This window comes from Salvelinus sp. IW2-2015, linkage group LG3 (genome assembly GCF_002910315.2).
Source record: "Salvelinus sp. IW2-2015 linkage group LG3, ASM291031v2, whole genome shotgun sequence".
Taxonomy (NCBI): Eukaryota; Metazoa; Chordata; class Actinopteri; order Salmoniformes; family Salmonidae; genus Salvelinus; species Salvelinus sp. IW2-2015.
In genome coordinates this window covers 22111912-22136631 of record NC_036840.1, presented here as the reverse complement: position 1 = coordinate 22136631, position 24720 = coordinate 22111912, and the positions used below count along the sequence as shown (strand labels likewise).

The 24720-nt window shown below is 42.4% G+C and overlaps 1 protein-coding gene across 1 annotated transcript in view; it reads left to right on the top strand.

Annotated features, from left to right (window-relative positions):
- capn1 (calpain 1) overlaps positions 1-24720 on the top strand; it is a 33509-nt gene continuing 8789 nt past the window's right edge. Inside the window, exons 1-12 of the mRNA XM_023971364.3 lie at positions 1-90; positions 11127-11793; positions 12632-12701; positions 14055-14173; positions 19393-19526; positions 19826-19994; positions 20275-20358; positions 20582-20667; positions 20842-20916; positions 21081-21241; positions 21330-21490; positions 23761-23772. Coding sequence (XP_023827132.2) covers positions 11542-11793; positions 12632-12701; positions 14055-14173; positions 19393-19526; positions 19826-19994; positions 20275-20358; positions 20582-20667; positions 20842-20916; positions 21081-21241; positions 21330-21490; positions 23761-23772 — 1323 coding nt within the window. The 5' untranslated portion in view covers positions 1-90; positions 11127-11541. The remainder of the gene's footprint in view (positions 91-11126; positions 11794-12631; positions 12702-14054; positions 14174-19392; positions 19527-19825; positions 19995-20274; positions 20359-20581; positions 20668-20841; positions 20917-21080; positions 21242-21329; positions 21491-23760; positions 23773-24720) is intronic.

The following is a 24720-nucleotide window of genomic DNA, read 5'->3' as shown; positions in this document are numbered from 1 at the left end:
CACGCTGGGCTGTGGATGGAACAGGGCTAAACATAACGGACTAGAGAACAGAGAGAAAAACATATTGAACCGATAAACAACCACCAAAAGGTAGGACATTTCTTTAACTTTTCTTAAAATAAGTCACACGTGTAACTTCTTTTTACTGATTAGGGCAATTACTAGTTTACTATGAAGAAGGGCGACGTCATTACATTGGAGCTTTCTTCTAAAGACAACCCACAATGCTGCTTAGTACTGTAAAATAATTGTATTTTACTGTAGGTATTTCCCTGTAAATGTACAGCATTATACTGGCACCACAGTCACCAGCTTAATACTGTAATTAAATGTTCTGCATCTGGCTCGCAATGAGTTTGAGAACATAAGCGGACGTAGTTTTGAAACCATGTAACATCATGTAGTAGTTGTAATATATATATATATATAGCTGTAGCAAGCAGTGTTGTAACAGTGTTTTGACATCTTCCTATTCCAGTGAGGATTTAATGTGTTAGGCTACTTTTATATTTGTTTTAGACCGACCAATTCTTCAGTTTCTTCTGAAGGCAGCGGGTGTTAAGCACATTTCGAATTAATTAACTAAATAGCTTAGCCTCTCTGTCCTCTCAGATACTCAACAAAGAGACTACTATGGTCGGACTTGTCGCTTGTTTATTAAAAAGCCACAACGAAATCCAAAATGGGGTAACTGTCAATTGTGTGAAAGACATGGGCGGCGAGATGAGAGGATATGTTCTTCAACTCTGCTTGTCCAGCTGTTCACTGTCACATCGATGAGAGCATTTCTTTGACAGCTGGCCAACCCATCAGTTGTTTTTTGGGGGAAACTTTCCTGACCTTCAGAATGTAGTTTTTCCTGTTTATGTCTGTTTATAGCCTACACTGTAAAACCTTTCCCTGTACATTTACAGCCTTATACTGGCACCACAGCACGGATGCTGTAATATGTTTTACAGTGAGGATAATAGTACTGTAAACTATATTACAGCATCTCTGCTGTAAAGCAACATTACAGTATTAAGCTGGTGACTGTGGTGCCAGTATAATGCTGTACATTTATAGGGAAAACTTACAGTAAAATACAATTATTTTACAGTACTAAGCAGAATTGTAGGTTGTCTTTAGAAGACAGCTCCCTGAAATGTAATATTATAAGAAAAACAATACGTGTAGAAATATTTATACAGTACCAGTCAAAAGTTTGGACACACCTACTCATTCCAAGGTTTTTCTTTATTTTTACTATTTTCTACATTGTAGAATAATAGTGAAGACATCAAAACTATGAAATAACACACATGGAATCATGTATTAACCAAAAAAGTGTTTAACAAATCAAAATATATTTGAGATTTGAGATTCTTCAAGGTAGCCACCCTTTGCCTTGATGACAGCTTTGCACACTCTTGGCATTCTCTCAACCAGCTTCATGAGGTAGTCACCTGGAATGCATTTCAATTAATAGGTGTGCCTTGTTAAAAGTTAATTTGCTGCATCAGATGACCTGGCCTCCACAATCATCCGACCTCAACCCAATTGAGATAGTTTGGGATGAGTTGGACAGCAGAGTGAAGGAAAAGCAGCCAACAAGGGCTCAGCATATGTGGGACCTCAAGACTGTTGGAAAAAGCATTCCTCATGAAGCTAGTTCAGAGAATGCCAAGAATGTGCATAGCTGTCGTTTTTACCCCTTTATTTTACTAGGCAAGTCAGTTGAGAACACATTCTTATTTTCAATGATGGCCTAGGAACGGTGGGTTAACTGCCTTGTTCAGGGGCAGAACGACAGATTTTTACCTTGTCAGCTCAGGGATTCAATCTTGCAACCTTACGGTTAACTAGTCCAACGCTCTAACCACCTGTCTTACATTGCACTCCACGAGGAGCCTGCCTGTTACGCGAATAGCATTTAATAGCTAGCATTAAACTTATCTTATAAAAAACAATCAATCAATCAATCAATCATAATCACTAGTTAACTACACATGGTTGATGATATTACTAGTTTATCTAGCGTGTCCTGCGTTGCATATAATCAATGCGGTGCGCATTCGCAAAAAAGGACTGTCTTTGCTCCAGCATGTACCTAACCATAAACATCAATGCCTTTCTTAAAATCAGTACACAAGTATATATTTTTAAACCTGCATATTTAGTTAATATTGAGTGCTAACATGAATTTCTTTTAACTAGGGAAATTCTGTCACTTCTCTTGCAACAGTCAGGGTATATGCAGCAGTTTGGGACGCCTGGCTCGTTGCGAACTGTGTGAAGACTATTTCTTCCAAACAAAGACAGCCAACTTCGCCAAACAGGGGATGATTTAACAAAGGCGCATTTGCGAAAAAAGCACAATCGTTGCACGACTGTACCTAACCATAAAAATCAATGCCTTTCTTAAAATCAATACACAGAAGTATATATTTTTAAACCTGTATATTTAGCTAAAAGAAATCCAGGTTAGCAGGCAATATTAACCAGGTGAAATTGTGTCACTTCTCTTGCGTTCATTGCACGCAGAGTTAGGGTATATGCAACAGTTTGGGCCGCCTGGCTCGTTGCGAACTAATTTGCCAGAATTTTACCTAATTATGACATAACATTGAAGGTTGTGCAATCTAACAGGAATATTTAGACTTATGGATGCCACCCGTTAGATAAAATACGGAACGGTTCCGTATTTCACTGAAATAATGAACGTTTTGTTTTTGAGATGATAGTTTCCGGATTCTACCATATTAATGACCTAAGGCTCGTATTTCTGTGTGTTATTATGTTATAATTAAGTCTATGATTAGATAGAGCAGTCTGACTGAGCGATGGTAGGCAGCAGCAGGCTCGTAAGCATTCATTCAAACAGCACTTTCGTGCGTTTTGCCAGCAGCTCTTCGCAATGCTTCTAGCATTGCGCTGTTTATGACTTCAAGCCTATCAACTCCCGAGATTAGGCTGGTGTAACCGATGTGAAATGGCTAGCTAGTTAGCGGGGTGCGCGCTAATAGCGTTTCAAACGTCACTCGCTCTGAGACTTGGAGTAGTTGTTCCCCTTGCTCTGCATGGGTAACACTGCTTCGAGGGTRGCTGTTGTCGATGTGTTCCTGGTTCGAGCCCAGGTAGGAGCGAGGAGAGGGACGGAAGCTATACTGTTACACTGGCAATACTAAAGTGCCTATTAGAGCATCCAATAGTCAAAGGTATATGAAATACAAATCGTATAGAGAGAAATAGTCCTATAATTCCTATAATAACTACAACCTAAAACTTCTTACCTGGGAATATTGAAGACTCATGTTAAAAGGAACCACCAGCTTTCATATGTTCTCATGTTCTGAGCAAGGAACTTGAAACGTTAGCTTTCTTACATTGCACATATTGCACTTTTACTTTCTTCTCCAACACTTTGTTTTGCATTATTTAAACCAAATTGAACATGTTTCATTATTTGTTTGAGGCTAAATTGATTGTATTGATGTATTATATTAAGTTAAAATAAGTGTTCGTTCAGTATTGTTGTAATTGTCATTATTACAAATACATTTTAAAAATCGTAAGATTAATCGGTATCGGCTTTTTTTGGTCCTCCAATAATCGGTATCGGCGTTGAATAATCATAATCGGTCAACCTCTAGTAGTTACAGTCTTGTCTCATCGCTGCAACTCCCGTACGGACTCGGGAGAGGCGAAGGTCGACCCAACTAAGCCGCACTACTTCTTGACACAATGCCCACTTAACCCGGAGCAAGCCGCACCAATGTGTCGGAGGAAACACCGTACACCTTGCGACCGTGTCAGTGTCAGTGTGCACTGCGCCTGACCCGCCACAGGAGTCGCTAGTGCGCGATGGGGCCAAACCCTCCCCTAACCCAGACGATGCTGGGTCAATTGTGTGCCACTTCATGGGTCTCCCGGTCGCAGCCAGTGCGACAGAACCTGGACTCTAACCCAGAATTTCTAGTGGCACAGCTAGCACTGCGATGCAGTGCCTTAGACCACTGCGCCACTCGGGAGGCCACCCAACTCTAATGAACGTATCCTCTGCATTAGAGGTAACTCTGGGTCTTCCATTCCTGTGGCGGTCCTCATGAGAGCCAGTTTCATCATAGTGCTTGATGGTTTTTGCGACTGCACTTGAAACTTTCAAAGTTTTCCACATTGACTGACCTTCATGTCTTAAAGTAATGATGGACTGTCGTTTCTCTTTGCTTATTGGAGATGTTCTTGCCACAGTATGAAATTGGTATTTTACCAAATAGGGATATCTTCTGTATACCACCCCTACCTTGTCACAACACAACTGATTGGCTCAAATGCAGTAAGAAGGAAAGAAATTTCACAAATTAACTTTTAAGAAGGCACACCTGTTAATTGAAATGCATTCCAGGTGACTACCCCATGAAGCTGGTTGAGAGAATGCCAAGAGTGTGCAAAGCTGTCATCAAGGCAAAGGGTGGCTACTTTGAAGAATCACAAATATAAAATGTATTTTTATTTGTTTACCACTTTTTTGGTTACTACACGATTCCATATGTGTTACTACATAGTTTTGATGTTTTCACTATTATTCTACAATGTAGAAAATATTCAAAATAAAAAAAAAACTTGAATGAGTAGGTGTGTCCAAACTTTTGACAGGTACTATATATAAAAAGGGCAAACTATTAACACAATAAAGCAACGAATGCGCAAGAATTGGTTGCATTCTGGAGAGCTGAGCACATTCGGGAGAGAGAAGTGCCAACATCTTCGCCACACCCCCCTCCCCTTCTTCTTGTCTCAATGTGTCTTGAGTGTGATTAGACATTTTATCTTCACACATATTTTTAGATGCATTGCTTTTCACTGCCAGCCGCATCTCAATAATAAACCAGGCCTATTGCCACGTGCGCAGACCAAATTGCGGGCTTCGTAGCTTGGCATATTAGCCTCCAAGCTTGTGATTTCAAACAATCCACAGATAAAAGAAGCATATGATTATCTGTGGCTAAGTCATGCTCTCTGGTGAAGTATTTTGAATGATTCTGAAAAGTGTTTCTTGGTCGCTTGGCTTTCGTCAGAGTTTTAAAACGAAATACTTAAACCATCTTTTGATTACTGAATGTGTCTGCACCGGGGTCTCGGGATGTGGCTGCGTTATTTATATCATGTTAATCAGGCCTTTTGATTTGAACATGGATTGTTTTAGTTTTGTAGGCTAGGCTACCTATTTCCTTATTTCATTCATGGATCAAGGCTTAGCAGTCTTTCTGATCTGGTTCCCAATGATCAGTGCTTTAGTTTATTATGTTGCTGTCCTGAATTTCTGAATTTGCGATGTACCCAACAGCGGTTCTGAATTTGCGATGTACCCCACTGTCCATGTCTTCAGTCCTGTTAAAATAGGATAGATGGGCTACGGTATATGTTGAATGTGATTGTCTGCCTAAAACCAGCCTGAGTAGGCATGGAACTCAATTCCTATTCTATTAATTCCTATTTAGAGAAATTAATCGAATTGGAAATTAGCTATTATCAGGCAAGTTAATGCAATACATGTCTGTTGAATTTGTAAAACTCCACCCGCAGTCGACCCCGCCCCACCTACTCAGCCAGTCAGGAGTTGCTACTGCGTTGCGGCGGTGGCATACTGCATAATTTTTTTCTTAACGGTACGTGCTAAATAGTATGCGACGATGAGTACATAGTATGCAGTTTAAGTATGTAGTACGCTAGTATGGGTGTTCGGACAGAACCAGAGGGTGGTTGAAATGTGAGCTCCCTGCTATTTGGAAGGCATGCAGAATTACACTTGCGCAGTTTCCAATGCTTTAGCACGAATAATGGGGGTTATTAAAACCGAGTAATGTTACTGTAATATTGTAAACTGTCTCTCTCTGTGTGTGTGTGGCCTATACAGTATAGTAGTGCTTTCAGATGTGGTCTAACTGCCTGTTTGTGGTCAATCCTTTCTTTGTATGAAACAATAGTTAGGCTACACTACACCTTTAGTAAAGCTTTAATTACCGCAGGCAAAAATTGATACAGTATTACACTGTCTAGCTGTACACACGTCCATGTGTGAGTGGTAGGTTTCCAGCACAGGTAGGCTCCAGGGGGGTTTATCTATTATCTCAATTAGTCTTCTCTCTCTGCCTATATAGAGCTCACCAGTTGTAGTTTAAAAAAACGTAAATTAAACCTCTGGTTCGTTCAGCCATTCCTATGGGGGAGATTAGTGGGGTTTTGGCGTAAACGCGGAAAATAAGGTCTGAGGTTAACGCAGGTTTAGGAGATCTGATACGTTTTGTTCTGTGAGATAACATCAGTCAGTTGACATGACCTTTATGAATTGTGAAGCCTTTGTGTGCTTTATGTGGTTATGATGAAGATTATCTGATAGAATAAAATGTATAAAATCTCATAACCTGTGTTTACCACAGACCTTATTCTCTGGGTTTATCCAAAAACGCCATTCATTTCCCCATAGGCTTTGGCCAACGAGCCATGTCAGTTTGCCTACATTAGTGTCTACAAAAAGATGCCACTACTATTGCTCTCTATATGCAGTAGCAGTTAGCCTGGGGATAAGGTTATCTCCCATGCGATACAGATGTCAATAGTGACAAATTGTCACTTCATTGCTTAATTGTTTTAAGTTTTAGGCTATTTGATTAGCAGTAATCATACAATAGTGATAGGCTACAGATCAGTAAGAAACAATATGTCTTGAATTGGGCACACCAGTGGGGCTGATCATGATGTGTCTGGACTTCTAATCTGTCATTTCACGTCAGTGAAACTATTTGCAGTGCTATTCGCAAACAGAGAAATATTCCACGTGAGGAACATCAAATATTCATTTGAGTTGAAAACCCTACTTGACGAGAAGACTACTGACTACACGCACACTCCCCTGTCTGTCAACCCACCACAGTCACAGAAATGTGAACGTTTCTACCCAGACGATGTGTAGCTAACTGACATGCATGTATAGGGGTAGAGTAGGTATTCGGTACGTGCTGAAACTGTCCCAAAATATGGTATTTTTCTACTAAAAGAGATTTGTTCAATTTCCACTTTATTCTCTTCCATCTAAGACGGTAGAACTTCATTCCATTATTTCCCCCCATGGTATTATCCTTGAGACTCTAAAGGAGTGGTGAGAGTCAGTTAGAAAGTCAACTCTGACCAGTGGGAAAAATCTTTGAGTCAGGGAACAACAGGCAATAGCGATGGGTGTGGCAAGAGGAGTGGGTGGCAGCTGTGCCTGACCGGGCTCTCTTTCTGCTCCAATGAGAAACAGACAAGGCTTAGGGTTTGTTTTCACTGAGAGTTGAGGGGTAGAACAAGAAGAGAGCTCAGTGTGAATAAGCGTCAGCATGTGTGAGTGAGTGAAAGTGAGAGGCTGAAAAAGAGAGCGAAAGAGGTGAGGTAAACTTAACTTCCGAATGTAAAGGTTTAAAATAGATTAGAAGCAATTGTGTGCCTCAAACTTTCTCTCTCTAATTTTTTTGTTTGTGGTGGGAAAGCGGTAGAGAGAAAAAATTGAGTGATTGTGATGTGAGGAAACGGGAAAGAAAGAGAGGCTGTGGAACTATGAAAGCAAACTCAAACAGGCAACATCTCCCTTTACCCCGACTGTGCAGTAGTTACCAGAGAGCCTGAGAGTCTTTTGCATGTTCTTGGCTGTGTTCCCTCCCATTCTGCGCTGTTTACACTGTGTCACACACACACACTCACACTCACACACACACACACACACACACACACACAGCCCAAACCCACAACACACACCACATCACACCACACACCACACACACACAACACACACACACACACACACACACCACACACACACACACACACACACACACACACACACACACACCAGCTACAACTTTACCTTAGTCTCTGCTCCTGATTAGTAGCTGTCTCTTCAGTACAAATCAGGGAGGCTGCTGTGGGGAGGACAGCGCATAATAATGGCTGGAACAGGGTATATGGAATGGCTTGTTTGATGTATTTGATACCATTCCACTGATTCCGCTCCGGTCATTACCGAGCACCCGTTCTCCCCAATTAAGGTGCCACCAACCTTCTGTGTACACAAGTCCCCTGCAAAACATTCAGAGAGTTTTACATTTGCAGAATAGAACACAGATAGCACATTTAATTTCTTGGAACATTTGGTTTGGGAATGAAGCCATAGTGTTTTTTTAACATTTAGAGAGCAGATGAACACATTTGCCTGTTCTGGAACGTTAATTTTTTAGGTCGCAGGGAGGTATGAGAACATTTACTATGGTTCCTTGAAAGTTTTCCTGGGAGTTTTATAAACGTTCTGAAAACAGAAATGATAGGTTATTGAAAGGTAATTAAATACTGTTCTGAGAATGTTTTAATAAGACTTTTAATAACACTGGTAGCTTAGTTTGGGTTAACTGTTGAACTCCATGCACAGATAGGACACATGGAAATGTATTTGCTTAGGCATTATTATACAAACACATGCATTTTTTTTTATTCTGGCAGAGATTCAAACCTGTAATGTTCTCTATCCATGGAATTAGTCCACTGCGCCACCAGGAGGAGCTACAGGGATGTTTTTTTTTACTCGTACAAAGCTATTTAATTAGTCTATTCAAACCCCATTTCAAAGTTAACAAGCACTCATTAGAATCAGGTGTGGTCAGTTAGTGGGCGCAGACAACACACCTGAACGCACTTAACAGGATCGAGAAGAAGAACGTTGGTTCTGAACGTTCTCTGAATGTTTTGAGAACATGACTTTAAATAGAACCGTGATGAAACCTGCAGAAAAAATGATGCTGAAGTCCTGAAATTCTCACACAGGAGAACATGTTTTTGAACGTTCTGAGAACATGACTTGAATAGAACGTGAGGAAACAAAAAAACATTATCATGAGTGTAGTGATATTCGTAAGAAAACGCTTGTTTTCTTAATGTTCTCTGAACAATTGGAGAACATAACTTTAAAATAGACCACGAGAAACCTGTAGGAAACGTTAATGCTGAAAGTACTTAAAATTCACACTGAACAACGTTGTTTCTTAACGTTCTCTCACACGTTCTGAGAACATGACTTTAAATACACCATGAGGAAAGCTGTAGAAAGCGTCATCACGAAAGTATTGTAAATTCCACGAGAGGAACGTTGTTTTCTAAACAGTTTCTGAACATTTGAGAACAGTTCATTTAAATAGACCTAAAGGAAACCTGTAGGAACTCTTATCTTGACATACTGTATATTAACCACTAAAAACCCAACCTTCCGTTCTCGCAACGTTTAATGCTAGCTGGGGACTCCCCAAGAACAGCACTTATGACTACAACCTTTGATCACAGTGAGTAACTATGTTCATTCACAGAGAACTGAACTGAAGTCAGTTTTGATTATTGTGACAATTCCAGTGCACCTTTGCTAGCTAGCGTGCAATGGCCTTGTTTGATGTATGATTTACCATTCCACTGATTCCGCTCCGGTCACTATTATCCCGAGCCCGTTCTCCCGCAATTTAGGCTGCCCTGACCCAACCTACTCTGTGGACAAAGTCCTGCAACAACATTCAGAGAGTTTTACATTTGCAGAATAGAACACAGATAGCACATTTAATTTCTTGGAACATTTGGTTTTGGGAATGAAGCCATAKGTTTTTTTTAACATTTAGAGAGCAGAAATGAACATTTTGCCTGTTCTGGGAACGTTAATTTTTTAGGTCGCAGGGAGGTTATGAGAACATTTTACTATGGTTCCTTGAAAKTTTTCCTGGGAGGTTTTATAAACGTTCTGAAAACAGAAATGATAGGTTATTTGAAGGTAATTAAATACTGTTCTGAGAATGTTTTAATAAGACTTTTAATAACACTGGTAGCTTAGTTTGGGTTAACTGTTTGAACTCCATGCACAGATAGGACACATGGAAATGTATTTGCTTAGGCATTAATTATACAAACACATGCATTTTTTTTTATTCTGGCAGAGATTCAAACCTGTAATGTTCTCTATCCATGGAATTAGTCCACTGCGCCACCAGGAGGAGCTAGCATGGGATGTTTTTTTTTACTCGTACAAAGCTATTTAATTAGTCTATTCAAACCCCATTTCAAAGTTAACAAGCACTCATTAAGATCAGGTGTGGTCAGTTAGTGGGCGCAGACAACACACCTGAACGCACTTAACAGGATCGAGAAGAAGAACGTTGTTTCTGAACGTTCTCTGAATGTTTTGAGAACATGACTTTAAATAGAACCGTGATGAAACCTGCAGAAAAAATGATGCTGAAGTCCTGAAATTCTCACAGGAGAACATTGTTTTTGAACGTTCTGAGAACATGACTTGAATAGAACCGTGAGGAAACAAAGAAAACATTATCATGAGGTAGTGATATTCGTACAGGAAAACGTTGTTTCTTAATGTTCTCTGAACAATTGGAGAACATAACTTTAAATAGAACCACGAGGAAACCTGTAGGAAACGTTATGCTGAAGTACTAAAATTCACACTGAACAACGTTGTTTCTTAACGTTCTCTCAACGTTCTGAGAACATGACTTTAAATAGAACCATRAGGAAACCTGTAGAAAGCGTCATCACGAAGTATTGAAATTCCCACAGAGGAACGTTGTTTCTAAACAGTTTCTGAACAATTTGAGAACAGTACTTTAAATAGAACCTAAAGGAAACCTGTAGGAAACGTTATGTTGAAGTACTGTAATTCCCACCTAAGAAACCTATGGTTCTCAGAACGTTATATGCTAGCTGGGACTCCCCAAGACAAGCACTTATGACTCAACTTTGATCACAGTGAGTAACTATGTTATTCACTAGAGAACTGAACTGAAGTCAGTTTGACTATTATTGTGAGTAATCCCAGTGCAATCCTCTGCTAGCTAGCGTGCATGGCGGGTTGACAATTTATAGGAGGCGGGGGGAGGGGGGCAAAGTGCTATTTGCTAACTCTCTCATGCTATGCGTATCTTGTTTCTTTTGTCTGTGCTGCACAGAGCTGTACAGGCTGTATTTGAATGAAGTATACATTCTTGCAGGAGTTAAGCAGATATTTACAAAACACAAAATTGTGTTTTGAATTTCACTAATTTCCTTCTCTCTCTCGCTTTCTTCTCCAGGGGCTTTTGGTGGGACAACAAGGTACAGCCAACTCGCCGAGTCTCACCTCATTCTATTGGCTTCTGAGCCCTGTCTGCTAAAGGTACAGCCAGCCAATCAGTGAATTGTTGCCGTGACTCTGAGATCTGCCTGGTGCTGTGAAGAAGACGTTTTCCTTCTGAGCCCATCCTCCAGTCCCCACTCTGCCACTTTTTACATGACTAGGACTGTCACTTGCTCTCCATTAAGCCGTCTGCCTGTCACAGCCTATTATCACCAGCTCATCTACAATTTTAACCTCATCATTGGCTGTTGCTGTTCTATGTCTGATTCCTAATTGAACGTCAGCCATTGACCTCCTCCCTGACTGGCTCCCTGGATTAGCTTTGACCTTTGACCTCTGCCACAGCCAAATACGACTACGGCCAGGTGAGAATGGAGCAGGTGTATGCGTCGGGGATGGCCGCCAAGTTGCGCAGCCAGTGGGACCGGGACGAGGGTCTGGGCCAGAACCACAACGCAGTCAAGTTCTTAGGCCAGGACTTTGAGTCGCTGAGGGCCCGGTGCCTCCAGAGCCGCAGCCTGTTTGAGGACAGCCTGTTCCCCTGCGCCTCCTCCTCTCTGGGGTTCAATGAGTTGGGACCACGCTCCTCCAAGACCAAAGGAGTACGCTGGATGAGACCTACGGTGAGATGGGACTGCCTGTTCCTTATACTTACTGAGCCTCTTGTAGTTTTTCCCGACCATATTACCTGACCAGGAAAAACTCACCTACTGAACCTAGACCATATCTGAGCCTTACTGAGATGAATCTTAGACCCGATCCTTAAAGGCCCCCTATAAGTATTATATAAGACTATTCTCAGATGACTCTGACATAATTATTTGTCTTTGGCAATAGTTTGTGTGTGTGTGTCTTATCCCGTGTGTGTGTGTCCTAGCTGGCGTGCCTGTCTATCCTAATGCTCTTCACACTCCGTCTCTCCTCATTCCCTTTCATAATGCATCTCCTCCAGCAACTCGCCCCTCACAACTGTAATATCGACATCCCTGGAGGGAACACACACCATGCTGCTCCGCTCCTCAGCTCAAAATGCGGAAAGAGCTTTTTATAGCTTAGCTAACTAGCTCTCACGCTGCTCGTGTCTTGAGTTATCTGTGGATGAGCGATGGTTGGGAGTCAGAGAGAGGAGATGCAGTATTCGGTAGTTTTGCATGAATGTCTCAGCCATTTTCGAATGTATTCTACGAGGCACTTGTGTGATTGACGGGGATGCCGTTCGCCATGACAACAAGGACGACAGGCTTTACCAGTGCTGCAGTGCAGTGTCAACACTGTGGTGAAAGGAAAAGTGAAAGGTCAGCCTTCCTGTCACTGCTGTGTGTGTGTGGGTGTGTGTGCATGTTTGTGAGCAACAACAACACCAATCTGGCATATCTCACCTCTCTCTTTCTTCCTCTCTCCCCCTTTCTCTCGCTATCTCTCTCTTTCTTTCTCTCTCCCCCTCTCTCTCTCTGTCTACAGGAGGTCTGTACCCGACCTCAGTTCATAGTGGATGGAGCCACTCGCACGGATATCTGCCAGGGAGCTTTAGGTGAGTCCAGGTCTCAGAAGGAGGTTTGGTGGAGAGCCTGAGAGCCCAATGGAACAACCACTTAGTCAGGAGAGAGAGAGAGAGAGAGCGCAGAGATTTGATTTGATTGCAATCTTGGTACTCTTGTGTTTTCCTCTAAAAACACTGTGTGGGATGCATCATTTATACTCTGCTCCGCTATCTCACATCTTTAAGCAAAGTAACAACCTCCCTCTGGCTGAGATGCACTGGTACTATACCACCACTACAGTAAACATAGGAAAGGTATACACGTTGCCTGGTACTGTATCGCAAACTAACTCTGAGCTGAATGGTCGATTTGAAAGTCTTCTCATCTCTTGGTAGTGAATCAAATGCTGCGTGAGCTGGGAGAGAGCGGCCTACCCCTCTCTTAAATACGGGGCACGTCGAGCCCAGAAAGAGGAAGTGGCGTGCTCAACTCTTAAGTGTGTAGTAGCAAAAAGTATTTGGGTGCCGGGCTTAAAAGGCGTACATAAATCCTGCACTCACTGGAGTAGTCTTTAAAGTTTGAATGTATTTTTAGCAGTAGCATACAGCCTTCGTCTGCGTTTGCATAACAATAGGCATTCACCCCTATTTATAGATGATGTCACATTTGTGGTACTGCTTCCTTCTCTTTTTTTCCCCCAGCATCCCGAACCCAACCGTGGTGTCTTCTGTGGGCTTTTCAGCCTATGCCTCTACCCTGCATGCGCATTGTGTTATAGGGCCTCTTCTGTTAGAGTTACAGTAGATCGAGCTATTTAATCAGCATACTGTAGGTCCGGACAGTTCAAATTCGAACACACTGCTTGGAGGTTACATAGGGTCAGGATGAAGTGTGTGTTAACAGATTCTCGGACACCTCTCTCTCGTTACGGTTTCCTTATAAGGCGCATTCCAGTATTACACGGTTTCACCACTTAAGCCTGAAGTGGTCCGTTCCCACAGCAGTGAGAAACAGACAGCAGTATCTGTCTGTAATTAATAAGTCTAACCAGAGCGGAGAGTTTAGTCAGTTAGCTTCACCTAGCCTTGAGGCTAGAAATTATTCAAAGGAAGAACAGTTGGGAACTTTTGAAGAGATGAATGATGAACAGGGCCAGGAGTTTTTTCTTACCGTGTTACTAGATCAGGAAAAACTCTGGGCGTTACTTGTATGCTATGACTAACGGCCAGAGTATTTCCAGGTGGTCAAAACAAACACTACCGACTAATGAATGTTTGGTGACTTTTTTTAAGGGACTGATACAATGCATTGCTATCATTAACATAGTCTACCTATGACGGATGTAATATGTTGTGTGTGTGCCTGTCTGTGTACTTGTGTGTGCGTGTGTGTGTGTGTTTCAGGTGACTGCTGGTTGCTGGCAGCCATAGCCTCGTTGACTCTGAACGACAACCTCCTCCACAGAGTGGTGCCTCATGGACAGGACTTCGGAGGCCAGTACGCTGGCATCTTCCACTTCCAGGTCATCACGCACTCACTTCCTGTTTCTGATTTGACTGTTTATCCATCTATACGATAATATATACTAATATACAGTAATACAGATATTCAGCTACTCTGGAAGTGAACTCAAAGTTGTGGCGGGGAGTGAGCTGGCAACCGGAGGCAATCTCAGGTGCCACTTACCGCCGATGTTCCCTCGAGCAAGGAACTTCACCCCCTAAACTGCTCATTGGGTGCAGTATTTGTGGCTGCCCTCTGCTCCAGCATCTCCAACCTAATATGTGTTAGTGTGTATGTATATCGGGAGGGAGGGGTGGATGGATGGGGGGGTGGATGAAAGCAGAAGACACATTTCCATCTCATGTGAGCTAATAAAAACAGAAAATGTATCTTAATTCACTCCCAAGGCACGCTTCCTGCTTCTTGCCAGGCCTTATCACGATGACCTTTGCTTTGTACAYAAAACCAATCCTCTGACACACAGACACACCTATCATTCTCTGTATAGGACCTTAAAGCGACACCACAGTTGCCCTCTAAATGGACGTCTCCATGCATGGGCGACCAGGTGGTGCTTGCGTGTCCGTGTCCAGTGCCCACTGTAGCGGCMCTCACTTTCACTCAGCTTTCCTCTCACTGAACCCTTTGATGGCAGCCAGCCGCCCACATTGATAGAGTCCGACTCAGCTGGGGGCCAGGGTGCCAGGACAGAGACGGAGAGACACACACAGAGACAGGGGCCAATACGGAGCCTGCTAGCCTAGTGCTGACCACTGCCCAGTCATTCAGAGTAACCATTACTGCTGCTACACTGAGCAGCAGGCAGCCAAGCTAAATACAGCACATCCATCATGAACACGTTCATTAATGCAAACACAGTACTATTACATTTGCATTCCACACAGAAGTAACACTACTAACACACTAACTGGAATKTACACCCCAGCCCTCTGCCAAAAGGAAGTGACTACAGGAAACCCCTATTTAAAAATGATGATTGACTGATTGCAGAAGTRTTGCAACATGTTTTCATTGACACATTTATTTCTACAGTCGTAGCCTACTTATTTATGTCCTAAACAGTTTCCCTGCTGGCATGAGAGGAAATAACATAGCTATGTGTCTATGAACCTACTGGCATATAAACTCATTCATGCCTTAAATACAGTTGAAATTGGAAGTTTACATACACTCAGGTTGGTGTCATTAAAACTCGTTTTTCAACCACTCCACACATTTCTTGTTAACAAACTACAGTTTTGGCAAGTCGGTTAGGACATCTACTTTGTGCATGAACAAGTCATTTTCCAACAATTGTTTACAGACAGATTATTTCACTTATAATTCACTGTATCACAATTCCAGTGGTAGATGTTTACATACACTAAGTTGACTGTCTTTAAACAGCTTGGAAAATGAACAGAAAATTATGTCATGGCTTTAGAAGCTTCTGATAGCTAATTGACATATTTGAGTCAATTGGTGTTACTTGTGGATGTATTTCAAGGCCTACCTTCAAACTCAGTGCCTCTTTGCTTGACATCATGGTAAAATCAAAATAAATCATCCAAAAAATAATTGTAGACCTCTACATGTCTGGTTCATCCTTGGGAGCAATTTCCAAAGCTGAAGGTACCCTTGTCATCTGTACAAACAATAATACGCAAGTATAAACCATAGGACCACGCAGCGTCATACCGCTCAGGAAGGAGACGCATCTGTTCTCCTAGAGATGAACGTACTTTGTGCGAAAATGCAAATCAATCCAGAACAACAGCAAAGGACTTGGAAGATGCTGGAGGAAAACGGGTACAAAAGTATCTATATCCACAGTAAACGAGTCCTATATCGACATAATCTGAAGGCCGCTACAGCAAGGAAGAAGCCACTGCTTCAAAACCGCATTAAAAAGCAGACTACGGTTTGCAACTGCACATGGGGAAAAGATCGTACTTTTTGAGAATGTCCTCTGGTCTGATGAAACAAAAATAGAACTGTTTGCCATAATGACCATCGTTATGTTTGGAGGAGAAAGGGGGAGGCTTGCAAGCTTAAGAACACCATCCCCAACGTGAAGCACAGGGTGTGGCAGCATTATGTTGGCATCATTCCGAGATGGAAATTACATGAGGAATTATATTGAAGCAACATCGTCAAGACATAGTCCAGGAAAGTTAAACGCTTGTTGCAAATGCGGTCTTCAAATGGACAATGACCCAGCATTAGCTTCCCAAAGTTGTGGCAAAAATGGGCTTAAGGACGAAACAAAGTCAAAAGGTATTGGAGTGATTGGTCACAATAGCCACTGACTTCAACAGCCTAGTGAAAATTGCCAGGAATCTGAAGGCGTCGAGCAGAGGAGGCCTACAAACCGAGCTTAGTTAACAACTCTGTCAGGGAGGAAGGGCCAAAATTCACCCCAACTTATTGTGGAAGGCTACCCAGAAATGTTTGACCAGAGTTAAGCAATTTTAAAGGAATGCCTAACTAAATACTAATTGAGTTTATGCTAGACCGACTGCGGATGAAAATAAATAAATAATAGCTGAAATAAGATTCATTCTCATCTCTTACTATACTTTTTCGTGACATTTCACATTCTTAAAATAGAAGTGGGTGATCCCTTAACTGACCTACAGACAGGAAATCTTTACTTGGTATTAATGTCAGGAATTGTGAAAAAACTGAGTTTAAATATATTTGGCAAGTTGTAATGTAAACTTCCGACTTCAACGTTTGTGTATGTGATCATATTCACTCGATACTAATTCCTTCCCTGGTCCATTGTGTGGCCTGTGTGTTAACAGTTAACAGTGTGAAGGTCTACAACCCCAATAATACATTGTTCTGTTGAGATCTCCCTCTTAACACACAAGCACACACACACACACAGCACTACACATCACCACCAACACACACACACCACAACCACACACACACACACACACACACACACACACACACACACACACACACCCAACACACACACACACACTTTTGTTTCGGCTACTAAGTCTCTTTAGATGGGGACCGATTCGACATCAACTACCAGTTCTTCCTATACCTACCTAACTCTAACCTTCGTATATACTAGAGCACCACCTCCTAAACTAACGCTAACGCTAATAATCTAACCGCTAAGCAGTCTCTTGAGGTTGGTTAATCTTAACCTGTTATTCCTACTTATACTCCTCCATGTATAGTCTAGAGATATAGGATGCCTTTTTTACTTTGGGGGACCCAAAATGTCCTCACTTGTCCGAATGTTCCTTGTTCCACTATCCTTGTGAGGACTTCTGGTCCCCACAAAGATACTAAGAACACACACACACCGTCTAAACCCAATAATACAGCGAGTGTTCTGTTGAGATCTCCTGATCCTGTGCCAGATCTCGTACGCCTGGGTTACTCATCCTCCGCAAATGTCGTTGGATGTTCTAATTGGTTTAGCCAGACAAAGGGGGAGCTGTGCCGCAGATTCGGGGAATGCGGTATGTAGCTTAGCTAGGCGCAGAGATGAGCTGTGAGACTCAGCATATCCTGTATTGTAAAACAGACTTCAGTATGCCTGTAATTTTCAGTTTGGAAATCTTTAGGTTGCTGATAGGATATTACTATCAGAAGGGGAAAGGAACTGCACAGTTGAAGTACTGCGGCTCTAGGACAGACGACACTCCCCCGAGCTTGCTACGCAGATGTGGATATTTGGTTTACTTTCCTTGTAGCCAGCACGGGTGTGTTTATCTCAGATATCGTTGTGATAGCGTTGGGGTCAATTTTGGTTCAATTCTCCTGTSCGTTGAACTAGTATGCAATTYAGTTCCCAAATTGATTGGTATTTATACGGAACAGACCTCTGCTAAATAGATAGTGTAAGAGATAGTTATGATAGGGTTGAATTTTAACTTCCACCTACATCAAATGTTCACTTTTTCTCCCATTTTCTCCCATTTCTCCCAATTTGGGAACTGAATTGCATACTAGTTCAACGGACAGGAGAATTGAATTGAACCAAAATTGACCTCAACGCTAGGGGAAAATTCTACTTAAAGTGGAAGTTAGGATTCGCCCCATAAAGGCTAACAGGGTAGACAGCGGCTCATAGTTTGGTTCCCCCTCTGTGTGTGTTGGTGGGGTTAGGGGGTGTTGCGACACTTCTGTGTCAACCCAGACGATCATGTGATCCTGTTCTGCGGTCGACCGCACAGTCCCAGCAGTCACTTTAGCCCTGCGGAGCATGCAAAATTAACCATTTAACTTCTCTGTCTCTCTCACCTCCCCCCCCCCCACACACACACACACAATAACAGCTCAGCTGTGCGTCTCTGCTCTACATCCCTCCCCCTTGCACTGTTGGCTGGTTTTCACACATTCAGTATTGTTACATTCATGTATCCCAGAGCCACATACCTCAAACTCTATGTAATGTTCTGGTGTCCCTGATGTGATTTTGTGGTGGTGGATCTATATTGCCTTGTTGTAGGTCTGCATCAGTTAACTAGGTGCGGCTGAGGAGAATGGTACATACATTATTGGACAGGCTGTATTTGTTTTTCTAAAAGCATACTAACGTCACAGTGGTGTAGGCCGGCTACATGGAACCCATGTGTATTGGAAGGAAGATAGCGTGATTGCTCAAGATCTTGCCATAAATTCCTGTGGTTGTTACCTCAGTCTTAGTTGCTCCCTCTTCCCTCTTCCCTGTTGAGCCCTATGATGATCTTGTCCTAATGCCACTTCTGCCCCCTGGTGGTCATTGGATGTAAGTGACTAAACGCTCCGCTCTGGTTAGAAGTTACCCCTGGGCACAGTTCTGCGATCAGCTCACCCTCACCACTAGAGGGGAAATCAGAGCTTGTCTTCAATGTTGAATGTATTCGTTCTTGGTGCTTTGTGCAAAATAAGGCACTACGTGTAAAACTGACATTAAATCAGTGCTTAGCTGCATCTCACTTCATCCTACCCCTATTCAGATTGCAGTGGCAGGTTGGAGAGTGGGTAAAGGTAGTGATATTGAGCTCCCTACGATCTGTGTGTTGTATTTCTACTGTCTGTGTGTTGTAGTTCTACTGTCTGTTTTGTAGTTCTACTGTCTGTGTGTTGTAGTTCTGGTAGTCTCCCTAATATGTGTGTGTTGTATTTCTACTGTCTGTGTGTTGTAGGTCTGCTGTCTGTTTTGTAGTTCAACTGTCTGCGCCTTGTAGTTCTGATAGTCTCCCTACTGTCTGTGTTTTGTAGTTCTGGCAGTACGGGGAGTGGGTGCAGGTGGTGATTGATGACAGGCTGCCGGTGAAGGATGGGAAGCTACTCTTTGTCCACTCTGCCGAGGGAGGAGAATTCTGGAGCGCCCTGCTGGAGAAAGCCTACGCCAAGTAAGGMGGGATGAGGGATGGGAGGAGTTTAGAAAAAGGAGAGAAGAGGGGGGTTAGAAGGATTCAAATGTATACATGGGCTTTGCATTTATTTCACTCTGTACATGTCGGTATGGGTTATGATATCTGTAAGTCGCTCTGAATAAGAGCGTCTGCTAAATGACCAAAATGTAAATACAAATGATGTAAAATTACGTAAAATTCTGTGTCTATATGCATATGTCCTGTGTGTGTACATTGTACAGAAATTTAGGTTTTTAAATAGTCTTTTGACACAGAATTGTCCACCCTCGTTGCAGGCTGCATGGCTGTTACGAGGCCCTGTCGGGAGGCAGCACGTCCGAGGGTTTTGAGGACTTCACAGGAGGGGTAACGGAGATGTATGAGCTGAGGAAAGCGCCCTCTGACCTCTACAGTATCATCAGCCGGGCCGTGGAGAGAGGATCGCTGCTGGGCTGCTCCATAGACGTCAGTACTCAGATTATGTGTTCGATTCTGTCATAGGAAACACTGCCTATTTTAATAAGCTTAACGCGGTGCTAAGGACCAGGATGTTTCACAGACGTCATCCTTTTCACAGACTTTGTCATATCATGTCCCTGACTGGAGCACGTAACAGTGTGTCAAGAGTCCCTGTGTGTGTAGCCTCTCAAATCAAATCAAGTCAAAGGTTGCCACGTGCACCCGGATACAGCAGGTGTAAACAGTACAGTGAAACGCTTACTCTGACTTTGTCTTCTGTCCCCAGATCACCGGTAGTCAGGACATGGAGGCTGTGACCTTTAAGAAGCTGGTGAAAGGTCACGCCTACTCAGTGACCGGGGTCGACGAGGTGAGCCAATGACTGCTCTGGTCTGAGTGGCACTAAGGGGTCACTTCCCCCAATTGCATCATGTGTTGGTGGAGTTCTGAACAGTCGGACACAAAAGACAGCATTAAAACGAATACAAATGTGTCTAACTTTACCTGTACAGCAATCAAATTTGGATTGACAGAAGGGTGGCCATTTTCCCAGCTACTATACATGTGTGTAATGCAGTATCCCTTTCCATCAGGTGGTGTACAGGGGGAATATGACCAAACTGGTCCGCATACGCAACCCCTGGGGAGAGATAGAGTGGACTGGTGCCTGGAGTGACAAGTAAGAGAAGGAAACACTGTTATACACCTCTCATATTGCCTATCATATAACTAGTGAGAATGATACTGCAGGTGTCATATTACATATCATACTGTGTAACTAGTGAGAGTGGTTTTCTATCCCTTTTGATATGGAATACAGTCGGTAATGTATTTTCATTTGCAAATATTTTAGCTCCAGAGAGTGGGAGAGCGTGGACCGGTCAGTCAGAGGGCGACTCCAGAACCGCAGCGAGGACGGAGAGTTCTGGTGAGTGTGCGGGAGTGTGTATTTGTGTCACCAAGCCTGATGGCCTCTGGGTATGATACTCGAGAGTATGTCTGAGTTATTGCATCATATACACAACAGACTGTCCCTTCCTCTCCCCTTCTCCCTCCCTTTCCACCTCTCGCTCTCTCCATCCCTCCTCTCAGGATGTCATTCAGCGACTTCCTGCGTGAGTTTACGCGTCTGGAGATCTGTAACCTCACAGCAGACGCCCTGGAGGCCAACCAGCAGAAGAAGTGGAGCTCAGCCGTCTACCAGGGGGAGTGGAGGAGGGGCAGCACGGCCGGGGGCTGCAGGAACTTCCCCGGTAAGGAGGGAGGGAGGATATAAAGAAGTGGTACACAGTTGATTAGAAAATGTCTTCTGATAACTTTCCCCCCCCCCACAATCCTTAGCCACATTCTGGATCAACCCACAATTCAAGATCGCCTTGCAGCACCCCGACACAGCCGGCCAATCAGATTGCAGCTTCCTGGTGGCGCTGATGCAGAAGGACCGGAGAAAGAAACGCAAGGAGGGAAAGGACATGGAGACCATCGGATTCGCCATTTACGAGGTGTTGCGGTGTAATATGTATGAATATGCCTATATAAATTCTTCTCTATCTCCTTTCAGTGTGTGTTAAACAACAGTGGGTGATACTGAAATCCTAATTCTACTCTCACATACTCCAGGCTATAGTAAATGGTTCTACTAAACTCAAATATATTTCACAYACGGGCCTCACATAGACAACCGCATGCTCGACTTCAATTCCTAATATTATATCTTAAGGGTGTAGAGTAACAGTAATATATTATTGGACGGTAGCGTCACAAAGTAATYWTCTATGGAAATCTCTACAGAACTCAACTTCCTTGTAATACTTTTATTGGTATACTAAGGGYTGYACATTTCCTATACTRTCCTATGGTAGGAAAGTGTCACTAACAAATACRTTCAATCTTTTATTCAAGTAACTTCTGTCCTACTCCTAACYTTTTATTCCACCATTGGGCCATTACCTAATAAAAAAAACTTTAAAGGCCTTTTCAGACATGGCGAGCATCAGTTTGGTTTTATTTGACAGTCAGCCATGTAATGATAATGSTGTACTATGTTAGCCTTTCCTACCATTATCTAACTTKYAATAATGTCAGTRGGTGTTGTATCAGTTTTAACTCCATTTCCTCCACTGTCTTCTCRTATGCCCATAAAACACAACCTCCTCTCCACCAATTCCACTTAAAAAGCTCCTTAACTATCCTTCTACAAGTAATTATAGGTTCTATTTCAACTAATACAAAATATGTTGAGGGTATTACTAGTTCCTCGGGGTGTAGGGTAATATACGTCTTATAGGTATTATCTTTATCATACCCGCCTTTTCTTATACAATGACAGAACTCCTTCCTGCCGTCCTCACTTCCAAAAATCCCTTTCTTATACTATTCCAATTTAATGCCTTTTATCTATATACTGTTCCTCATCCTCCTCTTTATCAAAAATCCACTTATAACAGCTCTCAGACCAAATAACCAATTCTCGATTCGTTTATCTCCCCACCCACTGCACATTTCACTCACACCAAACAAACGCATAAGGACAGACAACAGTTTATTTCTATCTTCTAGGTGCCCCATAGGTTATCGCCTGTTTCAGAACTTTCACGCTAGATACAGGTTCTGCTCCCTTACTACTCTTGAGTTCCCTTCCGGAAGTTACCCCAGCACCCCCAACACGCAAGAAGGCGAGCTACTGTTCTTAATGCATATAACATGTAACACACATTGACATAAGGCAATTACCACACATTCATTGACTTATACATGCACATTTTAGGTTCCTTTGTYTTTATAATTACAAGAGGGAGGCGGCGCTTTTACATACCAGCGAAACGCTGAACACCCACTTCTTTTAAATKACGGACTTCGATATAACAGGTGTCTGCTTACCTTGCAATTTGGTGATCAGAGAAGGGGGGTTCAGGTTCCGTCCAGTAGTGTTGTACTCACTCCCTCCTGGCAAGCTCGCCAAATGTTTGGTTCCGTTTTTCTGTGCTCCATTTTTTACTTAACAAACCAGGAACGCTCAAAATGTGCACTTATAAATCATAACAATTTGAATCAAAATACAGCTGTAGACAGAAGTCAAAGATCAAACATCACACATACAACTGATGTCTCTCCTAAGTTCTGCAAAATAGGAAAAGTCCAAGTTGCTTTTATCATCCTTGTAGTCAACCCCCTGTGATGTCACTGCCTACGTCATTACCTTCTACTCATGAGACCAAGCCCATGCATCCACAGCTATACAAACAAGAGTTTCAGTGTTAYCTAAAGGCTMAGCAGTAAATGTCCACTCCCCCAAGTTGATTTATAGTGGCATGTCTGACTAGTCTCTTATCTCTTTCACTCCCCTGCAGGGTTCTGTGTTTATCTTTCAGGCGCTTTTCACACAGACCCCCTGTTATGACTTCGATAATTCGCACATCTCTCAGACCGTTTCTTTATAAGAGGCAGAGACTAGAAAAGAACTGTGGAACAATATTAAAACCTTATAATGAATATATATATATTGTTAATCTGTAGTCTAGGACCCTATACATGTGGAGGGGGAGGGGTCTTATAACCCTTCCCCTTCTATTAATACAACATAAGCATAATCAATTATTATAATACATCAAACATTTGATGCAGCCCCTTTTATGATTATGGCAAGAGACGTTTTCTTCTTTTCCCATATTTTGCAAGGCGGTACGATTGTTCATCAAAGACAGTGTTTTGAGTAACTAGTAATTGACTGTATGTTTCTATCTAACTCTTGTCTTTCTGTGTCTTTCTACAGGTTCCTAATGAGGTACGTATTTTCTGCTGGCCAGTATTATTTTACATTGTGTTGTGAGGTAACTGTGTAATAATTGAAACACTTGTTGGACAGCATAACTGTATTTGAGAGATATTTAGTGCATTAAAAATCAGCCTCCCTAAACCTTGAACCTGTTGGACAGGCATAAGAACACTGTTGGGAACAGTGCCATTAAAAACCTGTTGGACAGTGCATTAAAAACCTGTGGACAGATGCATTAAAAACCTGTTGGACAGTGCATTAAGAAACCTGTTGACAAGCTGCATTAAGAAAACCTGTTGGACAGTGCATTAAGAAACCTGTTGACAGGCATTAAAAACCTGTTGGACAGTGCATTAAGAACCTTGACAGTGCATTAAATTGGACATGCATAGAACCTGTGGACAGTGCATTAAGAACCTGTTGACAGTGCATTAAAAACCTTGACATGCATTAAAACCTGTTAACAGTGCATAAAAACCTGTTACAGTGCATTAAGAACCTGTTGACAGTCATTAAGAACCTGTTGACAGTGCATTAAAAACCTGTTGGACAGTGCATTAAGAACTTTACAGTGCATTAAAACCTGTTGGACAGTGCATTAAGAACCTTGGACAGTGCATTAAAACCTGTTGACAGTGCATTAAGAACCTGTTGACAGTGCATTAAGAACCTGTTGACAGCATTAAAAACCTGTTGGACAGTGCATTAAAAACCTGTTGACAGTGCATTAAGAACTGTTGACAGTGCATTAAGAACCTGTTGGACAGTGCATTAAAAACCTGTTGGACAGTGCATTAAAAACCTGTTGGACAGTGCATTAAAACCGTGGACAGTGCATTAAAAACCTGTTGGACAGTCTAAACCTTTGACTGCATTAAAAAAACCTGTGACAGTGCATGAAGAACCTGTTGACAGTGCATAAAAACCTGTGACAGTGTATCATAGGCGAATTTTATA